The 18,032-nt window shown below is 32.0% G+C and overlaps 3 protein-coding genes across 4 annotated transcripts in view; 1 reads left to right on the top strand and 2 right to left on the bottom strand.

Moving 5' to 3' along the window:
• LOC126913873 (uncharacterized) overlaps positions 1 to 7,099 on the bottom strand; it is a 127,589-nt gene extending 120,490 nt beyond the window's left edge. Inside the window, exons 1-2 of one of the 2 annotated variants that reach the window (XM_050717113.1) lie at positions 6,834 to 7,099; positions 6,652 to 6,760 (exon numbers count right to left, since the gene is read on the bottom strand). The gene's annotated coding sequence lies outside the window, so the exon portion shown is untranslated. Of the gene's footprint in view, positions 1 to 6,651 lie in introns of both variants that reach the window. The other variant, XM_050717111.1, reaches the window with a different exon arrangement.
• Positions 7,100 to 8,572: 1,473 nt separating this feature from the next.
• On the bottom strand, positions 8,573 to 14,797 carry LOC126927942 (uncharacterized). The gene is made up of 9 exons (XM_050743918.1): positions 14,207 to 14,797; positions 12,379 to 14,111; positions 11,450 to 11,593; positions 11,082 to 11,372; positions 10,662 to 10,997; positions 10,506 to 10,591; positions 10,102 to 10,434; positions 9,603 to 10,024; positions 8,573 to 9,532 (listed from the first exon to the last, which is right to left on the bottom strand). Exons 1-9 carry the CDS (start codon positions 14,424 to 14,426, stop codon positions 9,156 to 9,158), a joined length of 3,942 nt encoding a protein of 1,313 aa, XP_050599875.1. The 5' UTR covers positions 14,427 to 14,797; the 3' UTR covers positions 8,573 to 9,155.
• Positions 14,798 to 14,850: 53 nt separating this feature from the next.
• LOC126913921 (uncharacterized) lies at positions 14,851 to 17,431 on the top strand. Its single transcript, XM_050717220.1, has 6 exons — positions 14,851 to 15,077; positions 15,236 to 15,381; positions 15,458 to 15,653; positions 15,741 to 15,878; positions 15,952 to 16,102; positions 16,191 to 17,431. Exons 1-6 carry the CDS (start codon positions 15,030 to 15,032, stop codon positions 16,478 to 16,480), a joined length of 969 nt encoding a protein of 322 aa, XP_050573177.1. The 5' UTR covers positions 14,851 to 15,029; the 3' UTR covers positions 16,481 to 17,431.
• Positions 17,432 to 18,032: the final 601 nt, after the last annotated feature.

Genomic DNA, 18,032 nt, shown 5'->3' with positions numbered 1-18,032 from the left:
TTCTCGAAGCGAATAATAATCGAAACGAAGCTTTCATAAAAATTAAAATACAAAATTATTCGACAATGTCTGTCTGTTTTCTCCGTCTGTCTTCAATTTTCGACACGGACAACCCGAAGATTTCACGACCGACTTTAAACTAGTTATTCCATCTGAACGATCAGTAAATCGGTCGTGATCTCAGCGGACTAGGTCTGTCCTTGGTGGATCGTTAGCCGAGCTCATACGACGTACGAGTCAATCAGGTCCATGGTGATCGATACGCTTTGTTTTCGCAGGGCCACAGTACCCGGCCACGTTCGTTCCCTCCCAGTCTGTCAAACTGTTTATGTACGAGAGCCGTTTTTTACCTTGCACGCCGGCTACCTGCCAATGAAACGCCTGCCGACCTTCGAATCGGAGTCTGACCGTTTTTGTGCTCCGCGCCGGTAGCTCCGTGCCGCAGGACCTCAAACTACGCTCGAAATGCGCGTATCTAAATGGAGGTAACGTGGAATGAACACGTATAGAGAGGGAGGGAAAACAAGCCTGCGGCCATGCTACAATTGTACCGGCCGCTTAAAAAATGAAGTTCGGGACTATCGGCTATGGAAATGGAAAATAAATGGCGCTGACATGCGAATAAATATGCGCGTAATAACACGCAAATGAATATAATTTTCTGGAATGACGCGGATAGTGGAAGATTGTAATACACTGGATTCTGAATAATATGTTGGTAGGAAGGTTGATTAAAGATGAAAATTTGGGTTATCGATGATTATATTGTTAATTATAGTTCTATGTTCGATGAACGAGTGATCGCTGCGAGACGCTTCATTTTGGTTCCAGATCATTAAGCGTTAGGATGCAACGAGTTCTGGACGATATTTTAGTGAAATGAAAATGACTGAGGAAATTTGTAGTGTTAATTATAATTCTAAGAAGTTGGGGTGATGTTAATCGTAAATTACCACTAATTAAATGAAATTAAACGCTAAGTTCGATGACCAAGCGATCAGTGTAACACACTTCACTTCTATTCAAAATTATTGTGAATTATATAGGATGAATCGTGTTCTAGGTGGTAATTTTAGTAACGAAGATGGTCGAAGGTGGAAATTTCGTGATATTAATTATATAATTATAAATTGCGGTGATATTGTATGTATAATTCTAAATTTAATGTACGCTATGAACACTATGAGACTTCATTTCGGACAGTGATATTAGTTGTAACTCTAAGTTCGATGACGGAATGACGACTACGAGACACTTCATTTTCATTCGTTCTTTTCGAAAGAGGAAGGCAATACGAACATTGGTGAAATACGAAGGCGACTACAAATTAGTGAAATCGAACAATATCGTAATGCGTCGCGTGTGATCGGTTAAAATCGCGACGCGAATATTCGTGAGTCTGATAAAGGGTACGATAATTGCTTGAAAGCAAGTAGTTAATGGAAAAGGAAAAAACACAAAATGCTCGCAAAGGGTGGAACGCGGACACGTATTATAACGGTGGATAGAATTTTAATGAAAGCAAAGCCCGTTTTATACCGATATGTTTTTTATAAGGATTTTATACGAGAAGAAAGGCTCGCGTAGACAGGACCGCGACGTTTGCTCGTTTCCGTTGATTCTTCGTTGACAGAAAAAGAAAAATAAAAAGAGAAGGAGAGGATTTCTCGTATAAAACGGGCTCGTGAACGCTAATGAATGACGATTGTTAATTCTCTTAGCCGTAAATTGTTTTCTCGTCCGTAGGCTAGACACGAAGTGGCGAATTTTTTAAGAAAAAAGCAAAAGAAAACTCTACCGACCCTCGACCGATAGCATCGAATCGCACGATGATCCCACAACTGATTGTCTGCCTGCAACTCTGTCTCGTCTGTTGAAAGGAAAAAGAAAGAAAGCTATCGGATCGCCGATAAATGATACGACGAATTTATCGTTTATCGGCAATCGTTCGCATAGACCTTGCAGCATACAGTTACAAGTTAACCCGTGCATTAAAGCATCACACAGGATAGTTAGGTTAAAGTCTTAGAGCATTCATTAACCATTGAATCGATCTCGTTGTACCGGCCGAGGGTTGCATTCGTCTTGTCTTAAATCCGTTTCGAAAGTTGTTCTGTTGACCATATATAGGATAGGAGAATATTGTGATTGGTACGAATCGCAGGAAAAGCGTCAATAAATCATTGGTCGATTAATACGTAGCATGTACGTGCGTGCGGTGGCATGAGATCTTACGGCGGAAAACGAAGGACCGTAAGATCGTTTGAAAAATCCGCGGCCAAGAACGCGGCAATTAGCGAATTGTAGCAGACAAAAGGAACCAGGTCCAATTTTTATAAGGCGAGAAAATAAATGACGTGGATGTTACAATGACGATGCAACAGCGATACACGGAAAAAAAGAGGATGTAAAATGGAACGAAGAGCAAGGAGAAAAAGAAAAAGAGGGAGAAACAAAGACAGTAAATCAAATATACGTATTACTATATAAGGGTCGTCGTAGCGAAACACAATTGAAACGCGAACGGAAATAAAGAAAGAGATAGGATGATCGTGGTGAACGCTTTTTTGTTCAGGTTTTGTTACACACAGCGATTGCTAGCGTTGTACATAGGATAATATCGCGCAGGTGCTCCGAACTTTGCAAGCATCTTCCACGCTCTACCGAAGAATACGTAATTCAGTGTGACTTATGTGAACAAGTGAGAAAGGTAGTATGAAAGAAGGAAAGAATGGCAGATGTAATATCTACAATTTTAATGACTGTTTTCAAACTCGTTCCGACAACGTATCGATAAGACAAACGCGAGAAAGTGACAATCCCGAGAGAGAAGAGAAGATTTTCGAGCGAGACGGAAACGGTTTCGTTGCACACACACGCTTCCATTTTTCATTAGAATGAACCGTTGCTGCGGCTAAACGCCGCGTAACTAATTACCACACCTGATTTCAAAGATTCTCAGCATATTTTTGATACGTTGAATTATATCGATACAGTGTATACAGATATACCGAGTGACCAACTTAATCGGCCAGGCCACCGTTGGCACGTCCGAACGCTCACATAAAATAATCATTTTTACGCAGATCATTCGATATTATTCTTAAATGACCAACAATAGTAAAAGGCTTCGCCTGAGAACAGCAACGTTCGATTTTCTGCAGGTTGATTGGGAACATGCTGCTCGAAATTTCAAGTTAATTCATTCCGAGGCTCAAAATCGGAGAGATCGATTAACGTTAATACATGAACCTGAGAGATACCACATAGCCATATTTAATTATACATTGAACAGATAATCAGAGTTAACAGATATAATCTATATAGATTTAAATAACCGACGATTACTTTATTAAGATCTTTCTCTCTCGCGTTTGAGCTGCGCGATGAATTTAAAAATTTCGTTATATCGTTTTTCGAGTCAGTCTGTACCGAAAAACGATTAAAACTCTGTACGATAAACCGAGAGCTGTTTCTGTGCTGGCCTGAAATCTATCTTGAACGAGGATTGTTCGACTTTTCCACGCGGCAAACAATGTTCATCATCTTTTTTCGATAATTAAGACGGTTTCCCTCGTGAGATTGCACGCGTTACGACACGTGTCATTTAATCAAAATGTTATTGTAATTCTAGTAAGGTAAGGCAAAACAAACAAAAGAAAAAAAATGAAGAAAAAGAAACGAGCGGGCGAGCGCGCGTTTTAAATAAAAAGAACAAAAAAAGAAAAGAGAAGAGGAAAGAAGAAGAAACACATCGACTGATTATCGTTAAGGGTGGATCGCTAAAACGAAGATTAGCGGCGATTTTTATTATCTAAAACTTAGTGATAGAAATTTTGCTATTTATTACGATGTACTAGGATACGCTCGTTTACGTATCGAACACGAATAAGACACACGAGACATGCTAATTTTCGTTTGGCCGTCCATTCCGCCAGACTTTTAAACGCACGACGACTTTTTTCACTTTCTTTCCTCGTTGTTTCTTGAGCTTTTCATCGATTCTTGGATCTCGAGTCTGTGGGTCGCGGCTGAGTCTTCACGGTTTCAATACGATTTAATCGGGTTTAGAGTGCACGGAAAAAAATATTTCTATAAATATAATACGCGCTGTACAGCAATAAAGTATTGGGATACATCGATCGAGATACGAAAGAGATAAAGAGGAGAAGAAAATTTACGAAATTTATAGCGTATCCATTTCTCTAGTAGGAAAGGCGAATTAAAAGAGATATATTACGTATACAATGTACAGGGTGTTTCAAGGTATATGCTGTTATATTAAGGAAACTATTATCGGCTATGCTATAATCTTAGATTTTACGCAGATTTATTAAATTTCTTCTCTTTTTTCTAGTCCTATATTAATACAGAAACAAGAAAAGAAAAATTCCTCTCTAGTTCTTCAAATTTCACATAGTTGATCAAACAATAATTTACAAGACATTTGCCTCGAGATACCCGGTAAGAATATCGAGAATAATACGATTTCGAGACCAAGTCTATCGAGAAGAAAATTAATATTTGGTAAAGAATAAAGAAAACTTTATTTATGCGTCGATGTTAATCACGATACTATATTGCTCGGATCTCTCCTGGTATACGCAACAACACACAAAAAAAGAAGCACTTTAAAGAAATAAAAAAAAAAAAAAATGGGAATCACTAGTGTATATATACAGGACCACAGGTTCGTTAATTTTACAATACGAGAAACACGAACGTTCTTCGGATTAGAAAACAAAAGGACAAAACGAAATAACAAAGATACAAAAAAAAAGAAAAACGATGAGAAAAAAAAGAGAAGAATAGTGAATATAGTTGATGAATGCGTGTCTTGTTGCGCGCCTGACGGACCGTGACCGGTCCACGTTGTTCGCGAGTCCGTACGCCATGTTTTAGGCGCACAATCAAGGAAGTGTATAGTGTTTAAACTCGCAGCAAAGAGCAGAACAAACTCTCCCCCTCAAAGCCCTTGTTACGAGCCAGCAGTTGAACAATGATGTCTGATTTTTATCGCCAGAGAGCAGTAATAGCACAAGTGAAACCGTTTCTAAGTACATTTGTTATACACGCATATTGTTATCATTGCCACGTAAAAGCAATTATTAACTCCATAGCCTGGGCCATTGTTAGGTGAACGAGAGAGCTAGAGACTGTTTCTTGAAGCTGGTTTGCACCAACTCACCGTTCCCTTCGTTTGCTCTTTTGTATGTAGCTGTTAATCCGTTTTGATATTTTCTTCCGATATCATTGCGCTTTAACTGACCGACTAATTCCGTATGATACACACATACAATGCTATCTTAATTGAACCTTGTTTCGCTCGTTTTTCTTTCCGTTGCATGTATGTAATTTTCTCAAACGATGCTTTACGAAGTGTATTTAACGGGGAGATGAGCCACAGATAACCTCTAAACTGAAGATTTAAAAAATTGGTAGGAATATCGATAACACTACTTATTGCCAATTGCAATGTGCAATAAATAATGTCATCGTTAGAGAATAGAGCATAAAATTTCGGTTTAAAGGTTGAATGAGAAACAGAGTATATGTTCCTTTTTCTTTTCTTCATTATTTTCTAAATGCTCTTATTTTTTCCCCGAATTTCCAACTATAAAATTTGTTTCTAACTATTTACATTTATTTTGATAATTTTACATTGGTGTAAACCTGCATCAAAGAAAATACGAGAAAGAGATTATCGTAATAACTGCCGATTACTCGGTAACAATGGCAACGCCCATACATACGAAGTCTGTAATCGAAATGCTTTATATTTTTACACCGAACAAAGCAGTATATAACGTACAATAAACAATAAAACATGTCCTTCCATACGCAACCTCAAGATGACAAATGTTAAATTTTTATTTTTACAACAGCCCACTATCACTTCCGATATCTGAGCATATTCATAGTTGAGACTATTTAAGTAGGATTAATTGAGACAAAGTCGGATAGGAATTCATTTTAATCGACTCACGAGATTTACGATTTCTACTCGACTCGATCGTCTATTGTAATATATGCAATTATAAACGATACGACAGTCTACGCTAGTGATATTATTGTATAATGTCGACGTTTCACACCTATACACATATACACACGCGTGTACACCTGCGTGTGTGCATGCATAACACATACACAAAGACATTTATGTGATCTTACCGTGTGCTACATTTCGATAAAGATTTTGCAACTGTTCGTTTATTTGCTCGTAAAAAGAAAGAATATCGTCTAACGTGTTTTTGTTTCAAATAAAACTGCGAAGACGTCTAAATGAAACGGTCTGAAAACGGTCTGTCCAGATACTACTGTCTTATGCTCCATCTGTTGCACGAATCTTTAGTTCTAACATACGCAGCTCTCGTATATAATTCATATATAATTTTCAATGAAAATCAAAAAACGAAGAACCGATCGGTACCAAAAAATAAATCTCATACATTAAGTCATTAACTTCGTAAAAAAAAAAGGGATGTACATATGTATTTAAGATAGCTATATATTATTATATATACAGACATACATACATAACACATCAGACATCTCACACACGTATACACACATGTAATATGTGAAGGTTTTCAATGTGCTGTTAATTGCAAATCAATCTAATTGTTGAATACTTTTCTTGTTACTCACCCTTCGATGATCGTAGTCGAAGTAAACCGATTCCCGAAATCTGGTTGGCAATGTGATTATTCAAGAGCGTAGCTTTTTTCATTTATTTACTCGCTTACGAATCTTACACCTATGAAGGAAACTTTCATAAAATACACTTTCTCCGTGTACTTGATGTTTCTTAATGTCTTATTTATACACACTTGATACTTTAACCACAATCTATTTCATTATAACGAAAAGACCGTATTTAAACCGATAAAATAGATTTTCGTATGAAGTTCGACTCTGATGCGTCACCGAAAAATCGTACGTTGCCAACTGAACGTTTAAAAATGTATTATTTTGAAGTCGCGTTATGCCAAACTGATCAACCATTTGAACGTCAAAAATAAACAGCACGTGTGACAACCTTCGATGTAATACCGCCGATATCCAATTAGAAAAGCGCCAAATTCGAACGGTTCTTTATTTACTTCGTGTTCTTTTTTTCTCTTTGGAACTGTTGTAATGCTTATTTAATTGGCAATCGGCGTCGATTACTTAATTCCATGATCTCCTACAGGGATTATCGATTACAAAGTGGAATTAACGAAAAATTTCGTTTATAATATCGAATAAGATTTGAAAATACAATATATTTCCCGAGATGCATTCGGAATGATCGTTCGAAGAATGTCGATTTTTCTTAAATTACGAACGTACGTAATACCTCAGAGTCATTACGATATCAATACGTAAAAATAACGAAACATTTGTGATTCGTGATGTATCGTAGATTATTACCGGGATATTGGTAATTTCGTACGACAAATAATAAAATATATACGAACCCAAGTATTTATGTACGTCGACGAAAATTTTCGAATTACGGCAACCATGATGGATTCTATGCACTTCCCTCTCACTGTAAAAAATACCATTCGAGATATCGATCAGATGTTTCGAATTTTCCCGCAAGTTTCATTCGAGAGTTGTTACTAATGTCAATCTTCAATTTCTATATTCTTCTTAGAGTAAGAACTTTTGTATTATGAGTTAAAAGTACTATTTCTAAGATTAATTACGAAGACCATTGAGAAAACGTTAAAAAATAATTTATGTTTTTAAAAATATCTCGAGTATGCCGTAAGGACAACCGTACTGACCTGTACGTGAAAGTATACGTATCCGACAAGGGAACTTTAATCTTTCGATATCGCGTAAATACGAAGGAATCTTCCTCGGGGGCGCAAGCGTTTCGCATCGTTTTCAAATTCAGCGTATTTTGAATCTGATAGGAGGATGGGAAAATGGCGCGAGAATACAAATTGTAAAATTTCGAATTTGTAACTTTTCATGATTTTGAACAAGAAGAACAAAAATGTGTAACAAAAATGTGGGATGAAATTCCGTTTTTGAAATTTATTTGAGGAAAGTTCCTTCGTAATATTTCACGCGTATAAATAAACATTTTTAATATTTCACATTTTATCACAATCTTCATCGAAGTCGTTCAAATGCGAAGACAGTCTTGTTCGTCTCGAAGATAACGTTAAACTTATTTTACACGCATCGAATGTTAGGACTGTGTTCGTATTACGATAGTTGTTAGCGAATGAACGTTTCTCGGTCCCTAGAAAAGAAAATAACCATAAAAAAAAAAGAGATCGAATTTTTCGTGAAGAGAGAGTACACATATACACGCTTACTGGGAAACATGTATATGTACTTAAAAACGTCTTTGTGCAAAATTGATGAATGTTTTACGTGTACTAAAATGTTCCCTTTTAATCCTATTAAGACTTACAAAATATAAGTATTATACTTTACTTGTATATATACATATGTGATAAAAAATATATATATATATACACCTGGTTTTTCATGTCATATTTATATTACATCCTTGTAATTCTTTTTAATATTGAGCAAAGTGGAAATGTGAACAATAACACACGTATTCTTTATTACAAGCAAATATCTCATTTTATTTATTAAAACTATTCATTAAATTATCGATTATTCTCCAGGAATATCCAGTCTTAAGTTATCTTACACACCACGTTCAATTACAAAACTCAATTTTATTTGTTTCCCAGTGGAAAATTAAAAATACCGTAATATGTGCTTTGGTATTAATGTCACTATCACCCTATAAGAGTCTTTTAACTTATGTACAATTAATGCACATAACTTCTAAATTACATGCTCTTTTAAAACAATAATATAATTAATATTCAAAACCAATTTTTTTTTAAATTATATATTGTTTTGTACAAACTTTATTTATATTTCTAAACTAAATTTATATGTATATATATACTAGTGCAAAAAATTTGAGTTAGAAATTAATATAATTTATAATATGTATATCTTCTATGTGTAAATTATTATTTAAAAATATATTCTTATATCGTTGAAAATATAAAAGTATAATTTTTACATTTTTTAAAATCAATTTCTTGGATAAAAAATAATTTAATTGGATAATAAGATTGCATTTTTCTTGCAAAATATTTAATATAAATTTAAGAATTATTGAGTTATATCACATTTATATCCGAAGCAGTACTGATAGTGGGTAAAGTACTATCGCTCCATTCTGGATGAGGATAACTCCTTAGTGGACTTGGTATGTTAACTGGCATTTTACTTTGCATCCTTATATCTTCAACTATATTCTGAAATTGTTCTGTTATATTAGACCCTATTAAATTATGAGGCGGACTTTGTCCTTTATTTGACTCCATAGACTTTTTAATTCTATTTAATTCTTGTAGATTAGTCTCTTTCTCATGAGCCTTTTTGTTGGACAAATCTAAATGTTCCGATGATGATATTTTATTCGTATCTTTAAAATTTGGTAAATTATCGTTCTTTTTATTACTAAATGTTACTACATCATCTTTCCCTTGATTAACTGAAAAGAAAGATATTAGATTCGTAAAATATTATGATATATATAATATGTACATATCAAATATATTTACCATATTGGCTAACTTCTGTACAACCCAGGTCTTTATAAGAAGGTAAAAGAGTAAGTGAAGCTTCTCCAGCAGGTAAACTAATAAATTCTAAATTGGCAGAATCTTCAATCGAAGGTTCTTGAACATCCTTGATTTGTTTATTTTCTAGGTTCTCAATTTGAGTTTCTGGAAAGACTGGTATTTTATTTGATTTATGCAGAAAACCTTGTACGTGTTTAATTTTGGATGGATCATGATCCACTGTAGATAAAGAAACATCAGATATATCGTGCCAAGAGGTACGTATATTGGAATCATGAGAAGAGGTGGAAGTAGGCGATGAACATGCACGACGTCCATGAACAATTGGAATTTGTGGATTCGAATTATCTTCGTGAATATAAATATCTTTTAATTGGTCTGCAATGAAATGTTGAACCTTCCTACGATGTAAAATGTAAATATGATTGCCTTATAACATTATTAAATTAGATTGAAATTAAGTAATGCTTCAACTAACTTGATTTCATTAAGATGTTCGATTAATAACGAATGTTTGTATGATGACAAAACTGAAAATTTATCTTTTTCCAATGTTAAATATTTCACCTCTGAATTCAATTGTCTTACACGTTCAGTTTGTTCAGCGAGATTCGTTCTTAACTCTGCTACAATTTTTTGAGAAGATTCATAATTCTTCATCTCTTCTGTTAATTCGGTTATTGTTTTATCTCTAGCTTGAATAGCTTTTATTGCTTTATCTAATTCTTGTTTTAATGTTTTTTCAATTACTTCTAAATCTAACTGCCTTTTTTGAGCTTCATTTAATAGCAATTGTTGTTCATGAACTTGTCTAATTTAAGAACAGATTATATAAATATAATGCATAAAGTTGTTACAATATGTTTCTAATACTAAACATACCGCAGTAAAGAATCTCTCTCCTCGCGTAATGCTTCATACATAGAATTCATTTGTCTAGTTGTTTCTAATTTAGCTTCTAAATCCTGCTGCAAATAATTCCATTTCAATATTCAAAATTTTCAGTATTATCTATTCACTTATTCTTAATAAACATACCACTATAGGTGGTTTACTGGGTTCAATTGGTATTCTAAATACTACTTGCTCCATATCAGCAAGAATTTTATTAGCTTTATCATCTTTAACTAAGTGTTCTAATTCCTTTATTAAAAAATGTAATGTATGAACCGGGTTGAACACACCAAATTTGTCATCAGAGTAATCAGATACTCCATCACATTGTACTCCTCTGTCATAAACTATGACAGATTCCACAGTGCTTGGTATTGATGTACTTGATGGATTTGTAGTGTATGGTGTAGATTTTATATGTTCTTCTATTCTTTTCTGAGAAGTTGATTGCTTGACAGGAATTTCATCTAAAAATTTGTGCTACAAAAAGAAGCGTTTTTAAATTAACTTATGAATAATTTTATGCATATTTAGAGAAATATAAATATAAAAATTAATACTAACATCTAGTTTCTGATGATTTAGAAAATGTTTCTTAGTCTCCTTAGTGTCATTACCATGTTTTGATGATTTTGAACCTGGTGTTCTCATTGCCTCTTGTTTCATAACAGCTTTATTTTGTTCTCTAAACACCCTACCCCAGTTTTGATCACCACTATGACCAGGTTTCTTTTTTTCTTCAACTTTGTGACTAGTTGGGCTACTGCTAACCATAGTTGATGTACGTTTACGGCCCTTGGTTTTCACAATTATTTCTAACACTTTATTACAATCATAAGATAATTCAGAAGTAGGCTACAAATATATTATATGGCTAGAATTTATATGACAAGAAAACCTGTAACTATAAAAATATTTCAATTTTTAGTTACCAAATGGTGGTTACTTTCCACTGTATTTTTGTTACTGCGGGTAGCAACAGCTTTCCTAGCAGAGCTCATTTTGCTACTCATTATAATAAAATGGTAGAAAAATGTATTTTTTTTTTTTTTTTTTTTTTTTTTATACCAAACAAATATTTAAACTTGTAAATCGATTTCCACCAACCATAGACATAATTCATCTAACCTAATATTTTAAAGAATACATTCACATTATACATCGAACAACATACCATAATATATTATAATATTCGCCAGCGTACTTATCTAGGCGTTTACGATGTGTACACCATCTTGTATGATTGAATAATTTTGAACAATTATTTTATCGCTGTACTTATTATGCAAAAAAATATAATAAAAATATCTAATATATTTTCTTTAGTTTTAAAATAATTTATCTCATATAATTTAATAAATACTTTATACTTTATATATTTAAAATCGACTCCAAATATGAAATTGCAGTCTTTTAAATTCTTGCTTCTTGTATATAAAACATATTAAAAGCATACAGACGCGCGTCTCAAAACAATTTAAGGGTTTTCTGTTTCTATGTTACAATTCAAGTAAATATAACTTAAGTACATATATTATCTTGGTAGTGTACCATGTTTTTCTTATATTTATGTAGATGTAGCGTTCTCAAAAAAGTGAAGTCAAATGTAAAATTATCAATATAAATTTTTATTTTTACAGCAATATGGAATAGTGATTCAATTTGTACATAATTACACATATAATTAAATATTTTTGGATACATGATATACGCAATTCGTTTTTTAACTTTTAGTATAATATTTAATAGTTAATTTGTAATAATACACTTATTTGTACAATTAAGTTATTATATAAAAATTATATTGAAAATATTGCAACCTAGATTATTAATTACAATAAAAATTACATACTCTACATCATTTATTATGTTTCTTTAATATACTGACAAGCTTATTCCTATGTTCACTTAAAATCTCATAAAATTTGTCAAAAAATAATTTGGCAGATTCCTCTATATACGCTTTTCTTCTTTGAGCTGCATCCAGTTTATCTGATGCTTCCTCTAACTCTGCAGCAAGTTGTTGTGTATTTGGCATCAAACCTTGAACTTCTCTGATGTCATTTTGCAAATTTTTTATTTGTTCCCTTAATTTTGTTTCTTCATGCTTAGCATCAGCTTTGATTTTACTTATAAGACTTTTCTTTTCTTTAATCTTACTGGCAACATCATTACTTTCATCTTCTAGAATTTTTATTCTCTCTTGAAGATTCTCTAATTCATTAGTATTTGATTCTAACAAACATTCTTTTTCATTAATTTGAGATCTCAACAATTCTTTCAAATCATTTATTAAATTAGCTTTAGTACTTAATACTTCCATAATTTCAGGTTGCAATATACCTTTCTCTGGCATCTTTAACTCCTCTAGATTCACACCCAGATCCCCACTAAGATGCATAAATATTTCTTTATTATATGTTAGAATTGCCTTAGTTAAATTATTATTAATAGATGCTAATTTAATGTCCATAGTGTATATTTCTTTTTGTATCTCTTGTAAATATTCATCAAACTGGTGCATGTAATCCTGAATTTCTGTACATTTATTTAAAATTTGATCTCTTTCTGTCTTAGACATTGGTTGCTGCTTAATAATAGAAAGTAACTCATTATGCTGTGTGTCTTGTAAACAAATTTGTTCACTCAATACATTGCACTCAACTTTTATTTGATCTGCTTCAAAATTGATTTTTTTAATATATTCCTCTTTTGCACTGATATCACTCAGTTGCATTTTTTCATCATTCTGTAAAGATGAAAGTACTTCCTGTAAATGTTTTACTTCTTCATCTATTTTATTTGAATTTGTTTCAGCTGCTTGTAATTTAAGCATTTCTTCCTCTAGCTCAGAACGTGCAATATTCAAGTCTTCTTCGTTTACACCTTGCTGTTCTTCAATTTCTTGTAAATATTTTTCGATCATTAACGCCTCCTCATCCAGTTTCTCATCATTCCAGGCATTATAAAAATTTAGCATTGAGAAAAAAGTATTTTTATTAATTACTGAGTTTATTTGATTCCCTACAAATGGTAGGTTCTCTAAATTATACTTTGTAAAAGCTATTTCCCTTATTTCACAAATTTCTACTAGCCAACATATCCAGCCCAAAACATTTGGCCAAGAATGCATAGCATTAGCAGTTTTTAACCAAGATTTATTAATAATTCCTGGATAGTGGAGTTTTTTTGCAACTTTTGGCAATTCCTCTACATAATTTGTGATTGTAAGAATTTGTTTAATGTCCAATATTTTTATTAAATATCCAGAGACTTCAACAAACATTTTTAAGGTAACAGGTTTTAAGCTTCCATTGCTATTAATCATAGAAGAACAATGATTTATAGCTAAAAAGTTATCAATTTTACTAAGCATATGAGCCTGATATGTTTTGTCGGTTAATGGTCTTGTATCTTTTCTAGGACCTTTAGCACCAATATTGCTAGCGCGGTCAGCTGATAAAGACCTACGTCCTGTTGGAAGTCCTGCATGAATTTTGCTTGAACTTCCTACTGTAAGAAGACCAGCAGGTTTGCTAGCATTTGTTATTGGTGTCTTTGGAGTTGTCGGTACTTGACGAAGTGGAGTTTTAGCTATAAAAATAGTAATAAACATTTATATTTATATTTAGATTTATATTTATATTTGTTATATTTAAAATAGAAAAAAGGACATTTTAAACTTTCACCTGTTGTTTTTAATACCGATCCCCTAATACTTATTCTATCACACGAAGAAGCTCGCATTCGAGGCCTTGGTATATGAGAATTTTCATTTGAGAAAATCTTTGGTTTTAATGTTTGTGTTTTTCTCGATTCTGTCCGCATGAAACTTTTATCTTCCCTATCAAACGAAGATATCCTTACGGGATTCGTAGATGATCTACGCCCTAAAGAGTTACCCGGCATTTCGATCTAAATAAAATATACTTTCACATTAAAAAACTATTTAAATAAAAATTGTATTTAAAAAAATTGGAAGTTTCAATATGTGGTTTTAACATTCAGTGCAGTATAAGCAAACATTTTGAATTTCGTCGTTAGATATAGAAGTATAAGATATAAGATTGGTAACTTGAGTAGTATATATGTCATGGTTGTACAACAGTTCATTTAAGATTCATCTATTGTATGCCTCTGAAATAAATTAAAACGTCAAAAATCGAAAAAATTGTATTTTTTATTATTTCTGGTTTATGTATCAAATTTAGCTGTAATATATAAATAATAGGTAAATATCTCAATTATCTCGAGATTATCTTGTGTTTTAAGATTCTTAAGCAATTAGCATGTCTGTTCTTACTTTTCTTAGTAGGTGATGTTAACCATGCTTGCATTGAAGGATGTTCATTTAAATATAATAAACTAGAATATAATGTAATAATATAGTAATGGAAAAAACACATTAATCTGTAACTATGTATAAATTTTTAGATGAAGTTATGTTACGAAAGCAGAAGTTGTGTTAATGTGAACAAAATAATACAAAAATTAGATAAAATCTAAGCAGTAATGTTTAGAATATCACTTCAATTAACTAACACATTTAAAATAAAAAAGGTAGATATCATATAGGTAATTCATCTTCATTATGGATTAGATGTAGCATTTTCTCTTTTTTTAATGTACATTATACGTATCAATTACACGTATCACTTATTAATATGAAACAGAAAGAACATAATTTTTTATATAATTCAAATGATATATTGGTGTAGAATTTATGGGTTCAGTCACTAGCAAAATGCTCTACAGGGATAAAAATAAATAAAAAAAGTAATATCGAAAATAATGTGCTGTTTTTAAAATACGAAGCTGAAATTTTAAAACTAGTTAATACAAGTAAAGCGAATAAATTAATGCAGTGAGTAAATTATTGGTAATATTTAAATGATAATATTTAATCTATTTACCCGATTGTTTATGTTATTTAAATATAGATACGTAACGACATCATATGCTGCAAAATTAATATTGATGCGTACCAAGAATGGACTTTATAAATCATTAGATGATATTTTATTAAGGACTGAAATAGATGTTGATAGTTGGAACAATTTTTGTACTTCATACATTAATCATTACAAAAAGCAGAAATGGACAAAGTTAATAAAATCTGACATAAAGATAACATCAGTACAGAAACAATAATATATTTATATTACTTCTAACAGTCGAATAGTGTTAGGTAGTGCATTATGTTAAAAAAATAAACTGTTTCAGATGCCAGCAACAATATTGGGTATATATGTAGGACCCACTGCAATAACTTGGACATTAGTAGATTGTCATTGTAATGTGTTACTTTGGGATTCCATAATTTGGCAGAATAACTCTGTGAAATATAATATAATCAACTCGGTGAATATCTTAAATCTGATATTTCAAAGTAAAAAAGATTTACTATTTTACTTAACACTTATATCCACTTTAGGTACCACTTTTTGTCGAACAATTACCACCATCTAGTGCTTATGTGATAGAAGAATCTAAATTTAATAAAAAATTACGTTATATTTCAACTATGTTACAACATCAGATAATCAGTTCTATTGCAAGCTGTATTAAATTAATGATAAATCAAAGTATGTTTATACAATTATAGCAGAATTATTAATAATATAGCAGAAACGAATAATGCGTGCTAAACTTTCTGTAAACTAATTTTTCTAGGAACAAATAATTCGAATTCATCAGAAACTATTCTGTACATATTGAAACCTTCCGCGACAGCGCATGTTTTTAATCTTCTGATTGCAACTGAAATGATTACTGTAGACTATGTTATAAAAAGAATACTAGATGATACCAAGAAAGATGATGAATTGTTATGGGATATACACATACCCTATGAATTAAAACAAAAATATATGAAAAAATCCGCAAATGAAAGAGAACAGATGGGCCGGTCTCTATTGACATCTGTAGCTTGTTTACATATTGTTAGAAGTTGTATATCTTGATGTATAACCTAATTTCATTAATACAATTTGTTTGTTAATTTGTTAATAAAAAAATGCTGTTAATTAAAAATTTAATTTATACAAAAAATCTGAATATCACAGAAATTTTAATAAGAAAGCCACTAGGTACGAAAATAATAAAAAAGAGAATGAAAAAGAAAGGAAAGATGTTACTGTGTTACATGTGGAAGAAATTAAGAAAAATCATGTTTTTATTAGCAGAAAGCATTCTGTTACTTATGTTTGTCAAAAAAATCAGATGTAGATTAATTTCGTGTTAATACACTATCTTATAATATTATTTTATTGTATAAATAGATATAAATAAATTAAATTCAATATAAAGACTTGCTGTTTTTCTTACAAAGTATAACATAGTTAAATGTTATAACATTTTTTTCAAGAAACAATTTTTTTGGAAATATATAGTACGAATAAATATGTGTTCAAGAAGGCTTCATATCAAGTTTTCGTATAACAGCTTAAGGCTCAGGACTTCAAGGTTAATACAATGTATAGAGGTCCACTCATTTATTATATATTATTTTTATTATACTATCATACTATCAACACATAGTACAGTGTAATTTAATATATCTTGCTCCTAAATACAAATGCCTTTTAATTAAATAAACAGGTAAGTAAACAGTTGGTCACAATAGTAGCGGTAATATTATATACCGACATGTATGTACCATTGTGAGCATCGAGAAAGTATCTGAGAGCAAGATATCCGAAAAGTGACTATTGCAACAAATTTGTACGGTCAACTAAAAATCAATATGTTTAGACAATACTTTTGTACCCAAACCCATAATGTTAAATTAGGTACATTTATTGAAGAGATAGTAACACCGCTACTTAATCCGGCAGTGATGCTGTAAAAGAACGTTATTATTTAATCGAATATGCATAAGCACACCACAAAGTTCTCCACTGTATGTATCTGATGACGTTTCAAAAAAGTGGTAGCTCAAAACAACAAACGGTAAATGATAGTATATGTTGACTTGACTCTAAGAAATCAGTGAATTGGTACATCACTTGCAGATGCTGAATTGAATTGCGTGTGCCGGTGCTCGTGTGTGTTGTGTATTTCTCGGTTAAACTAATATGATACATTATGAATAAACGGGTAGAATAGTTGATTAAGCTTGTATTCTTTCGTATATCAATACTTTATGAAACATACAATAAATTAAAGTTAACTTAAAGAGATTTCGTACGCCAATCTCCTTGGTAATCGTTTGATGTACAAATGATGGTAATTTACTCTCAATTTTTCGATCATGCTGTGAACGTATATAATTATCTCTGTGAATTGAATAACAGAAGTATTAACCAGTACTCCATTTTACTTTCATTGCCGATAGACTACAGATCATCGAATCTGTTATCGAAACGACAAGTAGATACGCTATACAATTGAACTATGTGATTGCACGCACCTCTTTCAATGTGTTACTCGCAATCGCATCGCTGCCAGGTTAACGCAATTAATTAAATCGTTAAAGTAATACCCGATCAGACCAGCTGGATACGAGTCTTAACA

The sequence above is a fragment of the Bombus affinis genome, chromosome 2, assembly GCF_024516045.1.
Source record: "Bombus affinis isolate iyBomAffi1 chromosome 2, iyBomAffi1.2, whole genome shotgun sequence".
Taxonomy (NCBI): Eukaryota; Metazoa; Arthropoda; class Insecta; order Hymenoptera; family Apidae; genus Bombus; species Bombus affinis.
This window is presented reverse-complemented; position numbering and strand designations above follow the sequence as displayed.

Bases quoted from the DNA above. Each gene is read 5' to 3' on its own strand.
- LOC126927942 (XM_050743918.1), bottom strand. From the start codon at position 14,426: ATGCCGGGTAACTCTTTAGGGCGTAGATCATCTACGAATCCCGTAAGG. The intron at 10,592-10,661 runs GTATGTTTATTA...AATTATTTGCAG, and splicing joins CCAGTAAACCACCTATAGTG to CAGGATTTAGAAGCTAAATT. The intron at 10,025-10,101 runs GTTAGTTGAAGC...TTTACATCGTAG, and splicing joins GAACATCTTAATGAAATCAA to GAAGGTTCAACATTTCATTG.
- LOC126913921 (XM_050717220.1), top strand. From the start codon at position 15,030: ATGTTTAGAATATCACTTCAATTAACTAACACATTTAAAATAAAAAAG. The intron at 15,078-15,235 runs GTAGATATCATA...ATATTGGTGTAG, and splicing joins ACACATTTAAAATAAAAAAG to AATTTATGGGTTCAGTCACT. The intron at 15,879-15,951 runs GTGAATATCTTA...TATCCACTTTAG, and splicing joins AATATAATATAATCAACTCG to GTACCACTTTTTGTCGAACA.